This window comes from Nicotiana tabacum, chromosome 24 (assembly GCF_000715075.1).
Source record: "Nicotiana tabacum cultivar K326 chromosome 24, ASM71507v2, whole genome shotgun sequence".
Taxonomy (NCBI): Eukaryota; Viridiplantae; Streptophyta; class Magnoliopsida; order Solanales; family Solanaceae; genus Nicotiana; species Nicotiana tabacum.
In genome coordinates, this window is record NC_134103.1 from 4,676,137 (window position 1) to 4,690,122 (window position 13,986).

Below are 13,986 nucleotides of genomic sequence, written 5' to 3' on the forward strand. Positions count from 1 at the left end.
GCACAGTCTCATGATATTTTTGAATATCGAAATTTTCAGAACCGGGTGATTTTCTCTCCTACCTCACTCTTGTTTTTTTCTCAATTTTGCTTTCTCTATTCTAGAAGTCGGTCAACATGCAAACTGAAATAAATAAATGCACAAGTAACACGTAAAATGCATCAGGATGGTTTAAATTGGGTACACTTGTCCTAGATGGACGCAACCCCTATGTTGAGTCTCCAAAGTTAAATACACGTGATGCAAACAAACGTACCTACTAGGGTTCCGGCATGAGGTTATGTCATTTTAAGTTTAAATCCTGAGTGTATTGTTCTAGACCTGGCTTACTCAAGGGGACAACTCGAGCCGGGGGGAGGAGGGCAATCAAAAGGCCATCCAACTTTGTAACAGATTCGATCCTCGTTTTAAATTAGGGTATGACACTAACAGAAAAGAAGTCACACCAGCGTGCACTTCCCCCCTGAAGGGTTTCGTAACAGTTTTATATACAATTCAAACATTATCAAAGCAGCAAAAACGACATTTAGTACATTAGGCTCAAACACGTAAAAAATTAGATAATAAACAAAATCAAATATAACAGTTATTCTATGCTCGAATTCTGAACATGAACCAGAAGTTCTGGGTTCTTGTCCTCAGCATAGTCGTTAGAGTTGCTATACATCTTTTTACTCGGGATATGAAGTTTTTACAATTAAAGTGACATTATTCGAAATGAGATTATTTATTTAATTTCAGAGTCGCCACTTGGGATAATTATTTTGGTGTCCCAAGTCACCGATTTATTTTAAATCCCAAATCGAGAAAACTGACTCTTATTTATGGTCTGTGAATATAAAAGACCGGGTAAGAAATTCTGTTAATCCGGAAGAAGGTGTGAGGCACTCCCGCATTCCGTGATTTTAGCACGGTCACTCAACTGTTAATATTTGGCATAATTATCTGATTTAATACATAAGGAGCGTAGATCCGCTAAGCTTGTGTACAAATTGAATCGCAACCGGAAGCCGCGACGAAGACCACATCGGCGAACTCAAACTCGGCTTCCTTGGGCTAGTGGCGGATTTTTAGGAGCGCTCAAATCCTTCCCCCTCCCCCCACCCCCATTTTCTCGTCACTCCCTCTAATGTGTCTCACTATCTTGTGTGTGTAGCTTAGAGAAATGATAAGGGGGAAGGGGTTGTCGAATTTTTAAGGGAAGTGGGGATTGTTTTCTTTCCAGTTAGAATGAGGAAGAGAGATTTAAGGGGGAGGCGCTAGGTTAGGGAATTCAACGGCAGAAGCTCTAGGCCTTCGATCTTAGGGGTTTTTGTTTTTAATTATTCTTTTATATTGTGGATAGATAGGGTATGGGCCTGAAAAATCCGATTTGGGCCAAATCTGGGGCTACCCAACTCTTAAGGTCCAACAATGAAGAAAACTTAATCCCATTCCTTTAAATAATTTAAAAATATGCAGTTAAATGTAAAATTAATTTCAATTAATTAAAGTAAAACTATAACATAATATGAAACTTTTTTTCTTCTTATATTTCAAATATTATAATAAAATAAAAAGTAAAGAAAATAGGCTAAAGTCATGGTAAAAATAAAATACTATAAACCTAAATATACTAATGGACCTTAAGCTAAAGATGAAATATTTTTGTGTTAAAAATTGTAATTTGAAGTAAAAATTGACTAAAACTCCATAAAAATTAAAGTTAAATTAAATAAATATTTTAAACACTAAAAATAGCTCAAAAAACGTGACAGGTCAAAAATTATGTGCGTACACTTAGTATTAAATATACAAGTTTATATCAGTTGCTTCGGTTGTTAGACGTTGACTTACCATACATAGCTACTACAAAATTAAAGTTTCTTTTAAAACTTAGACGCTCTAAATAAACTATATGTAATGCTTGCATATATTCCACTTTACCCTAAGCAGATATCATGGATATCATTATTCCCTAAAGTGGAGCAAGAAGCTTGGGTGGATTTTGATTTAGACCATTTTGAACCACTTCTTTCTCAAGGGGGAACAATGAAACTTTGATAATTGAGAATCCAATTGAGTGGCCAATAATGCAAAAAGACAATGACATGTCTATCAAGATATAAATGTGATGTTGCCTCGCATTAAAAATGTGGTCTGGTGGTCAACGGAACGAGTGTAAATTTTGGAAATTAAAGTCCAAATCTCAATGGAAAGGTAACATATATTCGACAAAAATATCGAGGTAGCAAGTTAGATTAAATTTCACCGTTATAAAAAAATAAATAAAGGTGATCTAGGCACATATTTAGATCTCTCATTCCAAGATTTTTTTCCAGTATCTGAAATCCACTAATTCGATTAATTTGAGTTCTCGCCAAATAAGTCCAATAACGAGATAAAAAAATCTGTACTAAAGAAATTCTTAATTTTAAAAGCTCGAAATCAGACATCTAAATAAAAGCGGAGGGTCTCAAACATCCCACTATACCCTCCGATGATTAATTAGCACTTATTCCGGTCTCTATCCGGGGGCGGAGGTAGAGTGCGAGATGCTGGTTTGGCCGAATTCAGTAGTTTTTGTTCAAATAATGTATTTGTCTTAAGAAATTCATTAAATATGTACAACTTATTAATTTAGAATCCAATAACTTAAAATGATTATAATTCTGAACCCATAAGGTTCAAATCCTGGCTCCGCCTCTGTCTATGTCGCTCCTTATTAACATACATCCCCTTTTGTCATCACTTTCTCGTTTCTGATTTTACATCACTTACTACTATTGCTTAATTTTTCTTGTGTGAAATCAATATTTTTAAAAGTCAATTTCTAACACTTGAAATTTTCTGTCCTCTTCTTGGGAGTTGTCCTTTTTGGTTATGCTGTCTTTTGCTTAAGAAAAAGACCATCTAATAAAATAAAACTTAATTTCATTTCTTTTATTTTGTTATATTGTTTCCTGTCTTAGGACATAAAAAGAAAAATGACTAAAGGTAAAAATTAAGAAATTGAATGGTGGCTCACCAAAGGTAGAAAATTAGTGGTAATTTGATTCTTTGTTACTTTTAAGACGAAGGAATATTAAGAAAAGGACTTCAAACATTCCACAATTTCTTTAAATTCTTAAAGTGGAACAACAACAACAACATAATCTCACTAGTGAGGTCTGGGGAGGGTAGTGTGTACGCAGACCTTACCCCTACCCTGGGGTAGAGAAGCTGTTTCCGATAGATCCTCGGCTCCCTCCCTCCAAGCAGGGGCGAAGCTACGTTCAACCAAGGGTGGTCAACTGACCACCATTCGCCGGAAAATTATACTCCGTATAAAGTAAAATATTACTTGTTATTGATTAAAAATAGACTTTGAACACCCTTACATAGTCCATTGGCAAACGCTTGAACACCCTTATCGAATTTCCTGGCTTCGCCACTGTCTCCAAGAACTCTCTACCTTGCTCTTGGGTGACTCAAACTCACAACCTCTTTGTTGGAAGTGAAGGATGCTCACCACTAAAGCAAAAACAGAATTATTCATCCACGTGCCAAACACGTGACCGTCATAAAAGAGAGAAATTATTTTAAAAAAAGGACATATTCTCTCTAGTTTTATAACTTAAAAGGATGTAATATGTTATACTATGAAGTATCATAGGAATATTAACATGTATATTTGTTAAAAAATTCCAAACTTTTACTGCAATTCATATTATTCCTTACTCTTGTTATTAGAGTTCTTAAAAGAGAGAAAATTATAAAGGGTCAACAAAAAAGAAGAGAAAAGTCAAGTTTGAATATGACCCCGCCAAAAAAAAAAATCAACTCAGTAAAATATAGTAACTCAAACCTATTACTAGTAAACATTAATCATCAATTGATGTTGCATTAAAAAAAATCTAATTTCTTTGATTAGGAGAATATTTTAAATTATGAACAAATAAGTTGACCTTTCTAGATAAACTATCAACTTCATGGTGAATAACTCCTAACATGATGTTACCGAAAAGCCGGATGGATTCCTCCACTTTTAATCGGAAATCGCAAATTCGAACTTTAAAAATAATTTTTTAGTAGGAAGTATTTCTCCCTTTAACCGTTCTTATGCGGCAGAAATCTGGATTAATTGAGTTAGTGAGTTTCAGATACCTAAAGGTTATACCACAAAGACATTAAAAATAAAATTAAAAAAGGATATTCAATCCTCTCTCGATTTTCCAAAGAATTTGAATGGTTAAATCCTTTGAGCATAGAATTTGATAGTACTAAAGTCTAAAGGTTGCTTATTGATTTTAAAAAAAAGTAGCTTCGCGCATATATCATCTTTCATCCATGCAGAATTCGGGGAATGACAACACCTGGCTCGAACCCGAGATCTACAGAAATAACGCAACAAATCTTGTTTTTCCAACAAAAAAAAGGAAAAATTAATGGCCAAAATTACACTTCATATAATAAAAACTCAATCTTTCTTCTAAAGGGGTAGCTGCAAATTGCTGCAGCAGACATATGAGCAGGAAACCCGTGTCCCACTTTTAATATAAAATCAGAATTTTCTTTATCCTCTGTGAATTGACAAATATCTTTAAAGCAGACATTTGTATTTCTATTTCAAGCTAAATAATCATTAGTCAATAGAGTTTATTGGTCAATATATGCAACTTAATTGTTAAAAAATTGACCCCATTTAAGTTTAATCTTGAACATACAACTTTCTCTAAGATATGAGGTAGATACAAAGTCAACTTTTGTATATCAAATGAAGCCATCTTTTTGCTAACAAAAAGAAAAATTCAAGAAACACCCTTATCTCCCCTTAGTGTATTTTTCATTATCTACTTGTCTAGTTGTATATTTTGAGCTGTTCAAGATTACAAATGAACCAAGAAAACAGGTATATTTTGATAATATCATTAAACCTTTGTATATTTTCCTTAATCCTAGGTAAATGTTCTGCTGTTGATCCTCAGTTTGTAGCGTGTCAGCCTATAAATTGCAAAAATGGTCCAAACATAAGTTTTCCATTTTATATTCAAGATGAGCAGGAATCTTATTGTGGATACCCTGGATTTGGGCTAAATTGTAGTGAACAAGGTTTTCCTGTTGTACATATTGCTGCAAATGAGTATATAGTTGAAAAGATTTCATACCAAGATCATATTTTTCAGCTGAAAAATTCAGTCTTTAATAGTACTACAAGCAATGGTTGTGTTTCTGAGATCAAGAACATCTCACTCGATAATCGCCCTTTTAAATTTGTCAATGAATCAAGAATTTACTTGTTGTCGAAGTGTAATGAGTCGATACCCGAGCATATTTTGAAGCACAAGATTGGTTTTGTTTGTGGTGAAGAAAATAGAAATGATTGGGGTGTTGCTATGTTTGCTGAGGATGAAGGCTTTGAGTTTGCATTACAAGTGTGTGAAAATCATCTAATGATACCAGTGGAAATGCTTGAAAATGAGGGAAGCAATCAAGTTCTTGATTATCAATTGATATTGAGAAGGGGTTTTAGATTGAGTTGGAAAGCTAGTAATTGCAGTGAGTGTGCAGAAAGCGGAGGGCATTGTGGATTTGAAGAAACTCCTTATCAATTCAAATGTTTCTGTACTGACAGGCCTCATTCCGCGAGTTGCAAACCTACCAGTAAGCCTCTCTCTGGTAGTTAATTTCCAGTATAATTATTCAGAAACTTATGCTATGATTAGGCACCGCATTTTAGGTTCTTTTCGTGTAATTACCAAGTGCACAAAAGGTTTAGCTTGATGATGTAGGCATCAAGATATAGCTGAATTGGCAGCCGGTGCACTAAGCTCTCGCTATGTGCGGGGTCCGGGGAAGGGCCGGACCACAAGGGTCTACTGTACGCAGTCTCACCCTGCATTTCTGCAAGAGACTGTTTCTACAGCTCCAACCCGTGAACTCTGGTCACATGGCAACAACTTTACCAATTACGCCAAGACTCCCCTTTAAGATACAACTGAATTGGAGATTTAGATTATGCTGAGATGATTAATGATGTGTAAAAACAACAAAATTAATGCAGCCAAGGAAATACCCTTATAGCAGCTAATAACTTATCTGATGAATGGTGTCTTATTCTGATTAAACTATGCATTTTGGGGTTTGATCTTTTGTCCTGTTAATCCTTTGGTTACACCAGTATTATTTTGTTAAGTAGAACAGGTTACCAATTGAAGACTTCTTTAATTCTTTTCTCAATCTAATAGGCCGCCTAATCTCCTGCTTTATTAACAAGTTCAAGTTTACATTTTGAGTACACAATTGTAGAATCAAAAGGTCCGTTAAATGAATAACGCTTGTGATCATCTATTAGTTGAGCTATATCTGAGTTAATTCATGTCCAAGATGTCATCTCAAATGATACATATGAAGGACTAGGTTAATAGTTTGCAAAGATTTATTGAAGTAGGCTAACATGAAGTTGTTAAATCCCTTTGAACTTGTGGTCCTTTCCCTGTATGTGTCTTCAACAGCTTCTTCACTAAACTCCTCAATGGTACATTTCTGCACTGTACGGCATTGAGAGTAAGTACCCTTCTATGGGGTTAAAATCAGGAAATTTGTTTAAGCGCAAGTCTGGAGAATAGTGTAGCAATTCTATATCATGCTCACAACTAGGTATGGTATTTGTTATTTAAAAAAATAATACCGAAATACTGATACCGTATCGAAATATATACTAAATTTTACATTGCAGATATTATTGATCAACATACTAAGTTACACAATACATTTCTTTGGCATTCATGTTGAGGTTGACACTAAAGCCCATGTACTTCTTTAGGAAAATGGAGGAACACGGTAGGATGCAGATTCTAATTCTTACTCTCTAGATTGCCAAGCAGTTTAACGTTAATATTTCAACGGTTTGAGGTGTTTCTTACTCCGTTACTCTTGTTTTCCGTATAATCCCCAAGAAAATCTCCATGCAATTTGCAATTTTCTTGTAGTGTTAGTCCTTGTTGTATTCTCTAATTTCAACAATTAACTCTATGCAAGTAACATGATATTTCCAATGATTAAATGTATTCCTTTATGTACCTTTTTTCTCTTAGTTGATACTTGATGATTTTGGATAAAGATTTTGTCAACATTCAAGTGAGTTTAGAACGTTTTCCTTGAGTATTTTAATTAAGAATATTACAGTCTATGACTTTGTACACTAGTTAATATTCAAGCCACATAAACTGAAATTAGCGAACCGAATTAATCGAAACCGGAAGGAGAAAAGCCAAACCATACCGAATGTAATTAGGTATGGTATTGGTATAGCATTTTAAGAAATCGAATACCGAAAATACCGAACCGAAATGACTAGATAACGTATCGTACCGACCTACGAACATCCCTAATTGATTGTGTGCCTACGCTGTTTCAACCTTTTGATCCTATCTTTCTTCCAATACTATCTAGTTAAATGCATTCTACATAAGAATCTTTGACTTACAAAGATTTCTATGATGTTGTCAAATGTTCCATGCTATGTATGACTGGGAACATAAGATAATACTTGAAAAGTGAGACTGTAGGTGACTCTTTCACTTATTCAATTGCCTGAAGAAAGTTCAAGGTCAAAGAGTTCTAACTTGTCTAAGATTTTGATCTATGGAGTTTTACTCATATAGGGATTTTCTGATGCTTGTTCAAAATGTGGCACTAGAGGAGGTCAGTGTCTTACTAACACTTGGATCGTTTGGCATATCCGCAAGCAGTTGCCTACTGATCCAAAACCAATATTTTTATTCAAAAATGCATGTCCTTGTATATCCATTTCTATCCACTGAAACATTTTATATGTTCTCTTTTCTTCCTTGTCAGATGCAGATCATTGCTTTTCTGTACTACCTCCTCCATGATTTGTCTGACATTACCTCATTTTCAGGGAAAAATAAGTTGGGACTGATTCTTGGCTCAGGTAAGTTAGTGCTATATTATTATCCCTGAATTTGACATTTGATCATAGTTCCAACATCTTGTTTACTTTCATTTTTGTCTTCTTTTCAGTTTTAGGTGGAGCATTACTGTTAATAATCTTGGTGGTCGCCTTTATTGTCTGTCGTTACAAGAACGAACACAAAGGTTGTTTATTCTTCCCATCAAGAAACAAATTTTCTGATCCTTCCTCAAATTATGACTATGAGGGAGGTAGTAATTATGGCATCCCGGTCTTCTCGTACACTGAACTTGAAGAAGCTACTAGTAAATTTGATTCCTCCAGAGAACTAGGAGATGGAGGTTTTGGAACTGTTTACTACGGTAAGAATCTTGAAAGCAAAAATAGATGTTCGAATGACACGAATAGGTAACTAAATTTATACAGCTTACTTAATTTGTACATTCCTTACTAGGTAAACTTAGGGATGGGAGAGAAGTTGCAGTGAAGAGACTTTATGAGCACAACTGCAAGAGAATGGAGCAGTTTAAGAATGAAATTGAAATTCTCACTCGCCTAAGGCACCGGAATCTTGTTACCCTTTACGGTTGCACACCAAAGCATAGCCGTGAACTCCTCCTTGTTTACGAATACATTTCAAATGGAACAGTGGCTGATCACTTGCACGGTGATAGAGCAAAGGACGGATTCCTTGCGTGGCCTATCCGTATAAATATTGCTGTAGAAACTGCTTGTGCGTTGGCTTACCTCCATGCATCTGACATAATACACCGCGATGTGAAGACTAGCAACATACTCCTCGACGACAATTGTTGTGTCAAAGTTGCAGATTTTGGGCTTTCAAGACTTTTTCCTAATGATGCTACTCATGTCTCAACTGCTCCTCAAGGGACAGCAGGATATGTCGATCCAGAATATCATGAATGTTACCAGCTCACTAATAAAAGTGATGTTTATAGCTTTGGTGTTGTCCTTGTTGAACTTATCTCATCAATGCCTGCTGTTGATATTACAAGGCATCGACATGAGATCAATTTGGCTAACTTAGCAATGAAGAAGATTCAAAAATGTGCATTCGATGAGTTGATTGATCCGTCGCTGGGATTCACATCAGATGCAGAAGTTAGGAGAATGACTACCTCAGTAGCAGAGCTAGCTTTTCAATGCTTGCAGCTTGAGAAGGACTTCAGACCGACAATGGATGAAGTACTGGAGACGCTAAAACATATTCAACACGCTGATGATATCAAAGATGAGAAGATAAAGGAAGAAATTGTCAATGACACTGAACCTGAAAGTGAAAAGGTCCCTCCTTCTCCTGCACCCGATAATGTTGTACTGCTGAAGAAGAGGCAAATGCCACCTTCACCAATTTCTGTAACTGAAAAGTGGCTTAGTAGCTGTGGCAGTAGTAGTATTAGCGGGTGAAACTTTTACACGCTTTGCTTTCATCTAAAAGTACTTGATACAAATATGTACTCACACCCATTGCATCATCTGTAAAGGAATCACCAGATTATCTCTTTCTTTGTATGTTTCTATTAAGTACAGTTTTTTTTTTTGGGGAAATGGTAACAAGTTTTGTATTATTAAAAACACAAAAGGCTGTGTGGGCCATAATTACAAAGTGAATGAAGCAAAAAGGTATGAACTACCAAAAAGTATCTTCTACCTTATAGAGACTCTAAGTACTTCTAATAGAGACTCAGTATCATCCATATATTCCTGTTTACACCAGAAATAGAACAGTATAATACAATTAGTTTTATCTTCTGGATTGAGTTGCTTTTATCTTCAAAACATCTTGAATTCCTCTCCATCCAGACAGTTCACCATATGCAAGCTGGAATTATGCTTAAGCCGTGGAAACAGCTTCTTGCAGAAATGCAGGGTAAGGCTACGTACAATAGACACTTGTGGTCCGTCCTTTTCCCGGACCATGCGCATAGCGGGAGCTTAGTGCACCGGGCTGCCCTTTTCTTCTTTTCTGGTCTGTTGATCATTCAACTCCGCCAAAGTTTCCATTGGCATTGTCCCACTCAGGCCTATCATTGCTAGAAAGATGTCCCATAATTGTGCAGTCATTTTGCAATTTAGAAACAGATGGCTTTCTCAAAATTTTCCACAGAAATGGAAATTAGAACACAGTTACGTTCCCCTCCTCTTCAGATTTCTTGAGTTAAACAAGCCTCCTTTGCGACCAGCCAAAGAAACCATGCCACTTTGTATGGAACATTTACCTTCCATGTGTGTTTCCACGGCAGCTGTTCAAACTATTAAGCACAGTTTCTAATGCAGAGGATTCTAACTACTGAAATGGAGGTGCTCTCCGCGCTAACTTACAATCATTTCCGTAGACTGTTTCTGTAACGACCCGATCGGTCGTTTTGAGAGTTAGAGCCCCGATCCCCTAATATCTGCTTTCCCCATAATTGTTTCTACTTTTGGCACTTGCCGGAGTGATTGGTTATGGAATTCAGAGAGTTTTGGGACACTTAGTCCCTAGTTGTGAGTTTAAGCCTTAGAGTTTGGACCGTAGTCGGAACTGTGTGAAGACGGATCCGGAATGGAATTACGTCGACTCCGTTGGCTCCGTTGAGTGATTTTGGGGTTAGGAGCGCGTCCAGAATGTGTTTTGGGGGTCTGTAGTAGATTTAGGCTTGAATTGGCGAAAATTAGTTTTTCGGCGATTTCGGCCGATAGTGAAAATTTTGATATCAAGCTCGGAATGGAATTCCGAAAGTGACTGTAGGTTCGTAATGTCATTTGTGACCTGTGTGTAAAATTTGAGGTCATTCAGACTAGATTTGATGTGGTTCGGCGTCGTTTGTAGAATTTGGAAAATTTTAAATTCTTAGGCTTGAATCCGTGCTTAATTCATGATTTTGGTGTTATTCGACGTGGTTTGAAGGTTCGACTAAGTTCGTATGGTATTTTAGGATTGGTTGGTATGCTTGGTTGAGGTCCCGGGGGCCTCAGGTGTGTTTCGGATGCTTAACGGAATGAACTTGGACTTAGAGGAATTTTTGGAGTTGCTGGTTCTGGTGTTTTCGCACCTGCGGTGGGGAGTCCGCAGGTGCAGCCTCGCAGAGGCGAGGATGGGATCGCAGGTGCGATTTTAGGCCAGAGAGTCAGTGGTCGCAGATGCGATGAGTGAGCCGCAGGAGCGGAGCCGCATTTGCGGAAGGGCAGTCGCAGATGCGGACCCAGCTCAAGTAAGTGGACTTTGCACCTGCGATGGATTGTCCGCAGGTGCGTGACAGTAGGTGCGGTCCTAGGTCCGCATGTGCGGAAATCGCTGGGCAGAAAAGAGAGTTTCGAGGGTTTGAAATTTCATAACACAAAATTCGATTTAGAGCTCGGTGGAAGACGATTTCTCAAGGGATTTTGAAGGAGAACTATTGGGTAACTAATTCTAACTCTATTTTGATCATAATACATTTATCTATTGTTGTTTTACTCGTCTAATTGAGGAAATTGAGGGTAGAAGTTTGGAAATGGGGGAAAAGGGTTCCCCAATTGAAAATCCGAGATTTGAATGGGAATTTGACGTCGGATTTAGATGATTTTTGTTTGAGTGAACTCGTGAGTGAATGGGTGTTCATAATTTGTAATTTTTACCCGATTTCGAGACGTGGGTCCGGGGATACTTTTTGGGCATTTTCCCTAAATTCACACTTTAGCTTCGAATTAATTAGCTAAATTAGTTACTTGTAATTATATTTACATTATGCAATTATTTGAATAGATTCGGGCCATTTGGAGCCGGATACTCGTGGCAAGAACATGTTATCGAGGTGATTTGAGAGGTTCGAGGTAAGTGGCTTGCCTAACCTTGTGTTGGGGACTTTTCCCTTAAAGTGTTTGATATTAATTGATGTGTGGGCGCCGTGTACGTGAGGTGACGAGTACGTACACATGCTATTATTGCAAAAATCCAGTTTTTTTCCTTTCTAAATCATAAATTGTTTTTCCTTATTAAATTGCATTAACACGTTTAGTTGTGAAACTTAGACTAGAGAAGCATGCTTACGTGTTTTAACTGCCTAATTGACATTCTATGCGTCATGTTTAGTTAAGTCCTTATTTGCCTTATCTATGTCCAGTATAAACTGTATAACTCAATGCCATACCTGCCATTTCATCTTGCGTTGCATATTTAAATTGGGACTACGGACGTATTCCGGGAGATCCCCCTGTACTACATATTTACTTTGGGACTACGGACGTATTCCGGGAGATCCCCCTGTACTGCATATTTACTTTGGGACTACGGACGTATTCCGGGAGATCCCCCAGCATTGCATATTTACTTTGGGACTACGGACGTATTCCGGGAGATCCCCCTGTACTGCATATTCATTTGAAACTACGGGACGGTATCCTGAGAGATTCCCCACTGTGTTTACCTTGTTCTAAGCCGAGGGCTCCCTTAACTGTTAAATTTTCGAGAATTTCTTTAACTGTGTTACCGTAAAATTTACTTATATCTTTTACTATTTAATTTATTATATTTACTCCGGTAGGGCCTTAACCGAGGTTAGGCTTGGCACTTATTGGGTACCATTGTGGTGTACTTATGCCCTTTCCTGCACATGTTTTTGTGTGCAGATCCAGGTACGAGCTATCAGCCTTGGGGTTAGCGCATGCTGCTGATTCTAGGAGACTTCAAGGTACTTCTGCTTGCGTCCGCAGATCTTCGGAGTCCCCTACTACTCCCTCGCCTAGAGACCTTCTTTATTATCTTCAGACTTTTGTATAAAGCTACATAGATTATAGCAGCTTGTGACTTAGTGATATTACGGGTCTTGGGAAATTATTTTGTATATGTCGAGTGGTACTACTTTTGGCTATTCACAATATGTTGTTTATCTTTAAGATGTTGTGTTTTCTTTACATTTTTCGTAATATTAGGCTTACCTAGTCGTAAAGACTAGGTGCCATCACGACACCTTACGGAGGGTTAATTTGGGTCGTGACAATTTTACTGTATTTTGGCTCAACGTCCAGGAAGGCAAACCTTCTTTTTGGTCATTGTCTTCTTCTGCCTTTCTCTTGGTAGAATCAAATCAATTCCATCTCTTCTTGCATGACTTTCATCCACTAGTTCTTTTTTGGATGAGACATCACCTCCTTAAAACTTTCTGGCTCCCCCTCATCACTGATGAGGACATACTCTGTGGAAGGGTACCTGCATGACTCTACCCTTGGCCTTTCTGATCTCCTCAGAGGTTGAGGTTGTTCTTATTCCTGAATGGGGTGATCCACTTGCTCGACATCATCATCAAGTTGCTCCTCCTGCTCAATAACCTCATCAGGCTGCTCTCCTTGCTCGGCAACCTCGTCGGTCGTACTTTCTGCATTTGTGGGATAGTTAAAAGAAAAAGGAATGGTAACAAGGCTAGAGATTATACCATTCTTTGTCTTCTCTGACTTATGATCTACAACTCCAACTTCACTTTCTCGGAAAATTACATCTATGCTTCTAATGACCTTCTTCTTTACATGATCCCATAATCTGTACCCGAACTCTTTATATCCATATCCCATGAATATGCAAGGAACAAATTTATGATCCAGCTTTGTTTTCTTCTCCTTTGGTACATGTGCAAAAGCTCTGCAACCAAACACCTTTAGATGTGAGTAGGACACTTCCTTGTTGGTCCAAACTCTCTCTGGGATGTCAAACTCCAATGGAACTGATGGACTCCTATTGATTAGGTAACATGCTGTATGAACTGCTTCACCCCAAAATGACTTAGGCAGTTTAGCCTTTCCGAGCATGCTTCTCACTTTCTCAACAATGGTGCAGTTCATCCTCTCGGCTACACCATTGTGCTGTGGGGTTCCAAGAATTATCTTTTCATGTTTGATCCCATGACTTGAACACTTTGAAGTGTACTCACCTCCATTGTCACTTCGGAGACGCTTTAGCTTTCGACCCGTCTCTCTTTCCACCAAAGCATGAAACTTCAAGAAAATTTGAAATACATGATCTTTGTTTTTCAAAATATAAACCCATAATTTTCGTGAAGCACCATCAATAAAAGTAACAAAATATTTGTTGCCACCCATCGATTCAATTTCTGTTG

At 37.5% G+C, this 13,986-nt stretch overlaps 1 protein-coding gene across 1 annotated transcript; it reads left to right on the top strand.

The window, feature by feature from the left end:
* The first annotated feature begins 4,545 nt into the window (after positions 1 to 4,545).
* On the top strand, positions 4,546 to 9,421 carry LOC107810176 (LEAF RUST 10 DISEASE-RESISTANCE LOCUS RECEPTOR-LIKE PROTEIN KINASE-like 1.2). The gene is made up of 4 exons (XM_016634920.2): positions 4,546 to 5,622; positions 7,883 to 7,915; positions 8,005 to 8,256; positions 8,349 to 9,421. Exons 1-4 carry the CDS (start codon positions 4,854 to 4,856, stop codon positions 9,320 to 9,322), a joined length of 2,028 nt encoding a protein of 675 aa, XP_016490406.1. The 5' UTR covers positions 4,546 to 4,853; the 3' UTR covers positions 9,323 to 9,421.
* Positions 9,422 to 13,986: the final 4,565 nt, after the last annotated feature.

Coding starts and splice junctions, on each gene's coding strand:
- LOC107810176 (XM_016634920.2), top strand. CDS start 4,854: ATGAACCAAGAAAACAGGTATATTTTGATAATATCATTAAACCTTTGT. Junction 5,623..7,882: donor CGCGAGTTGCAAACCTACCA/GTAAGCCTCTCT, acceptor CCTCATTTTCAG/GGAAAAATAAGTTGGGACTG. Junction 8,257..8,348: donor TTTTGGAACTGTTTACTACG/GTAAGAATCTTG, acceptor ATTCCTTACTAG/GTAAACTTAGGGATGGGAGA.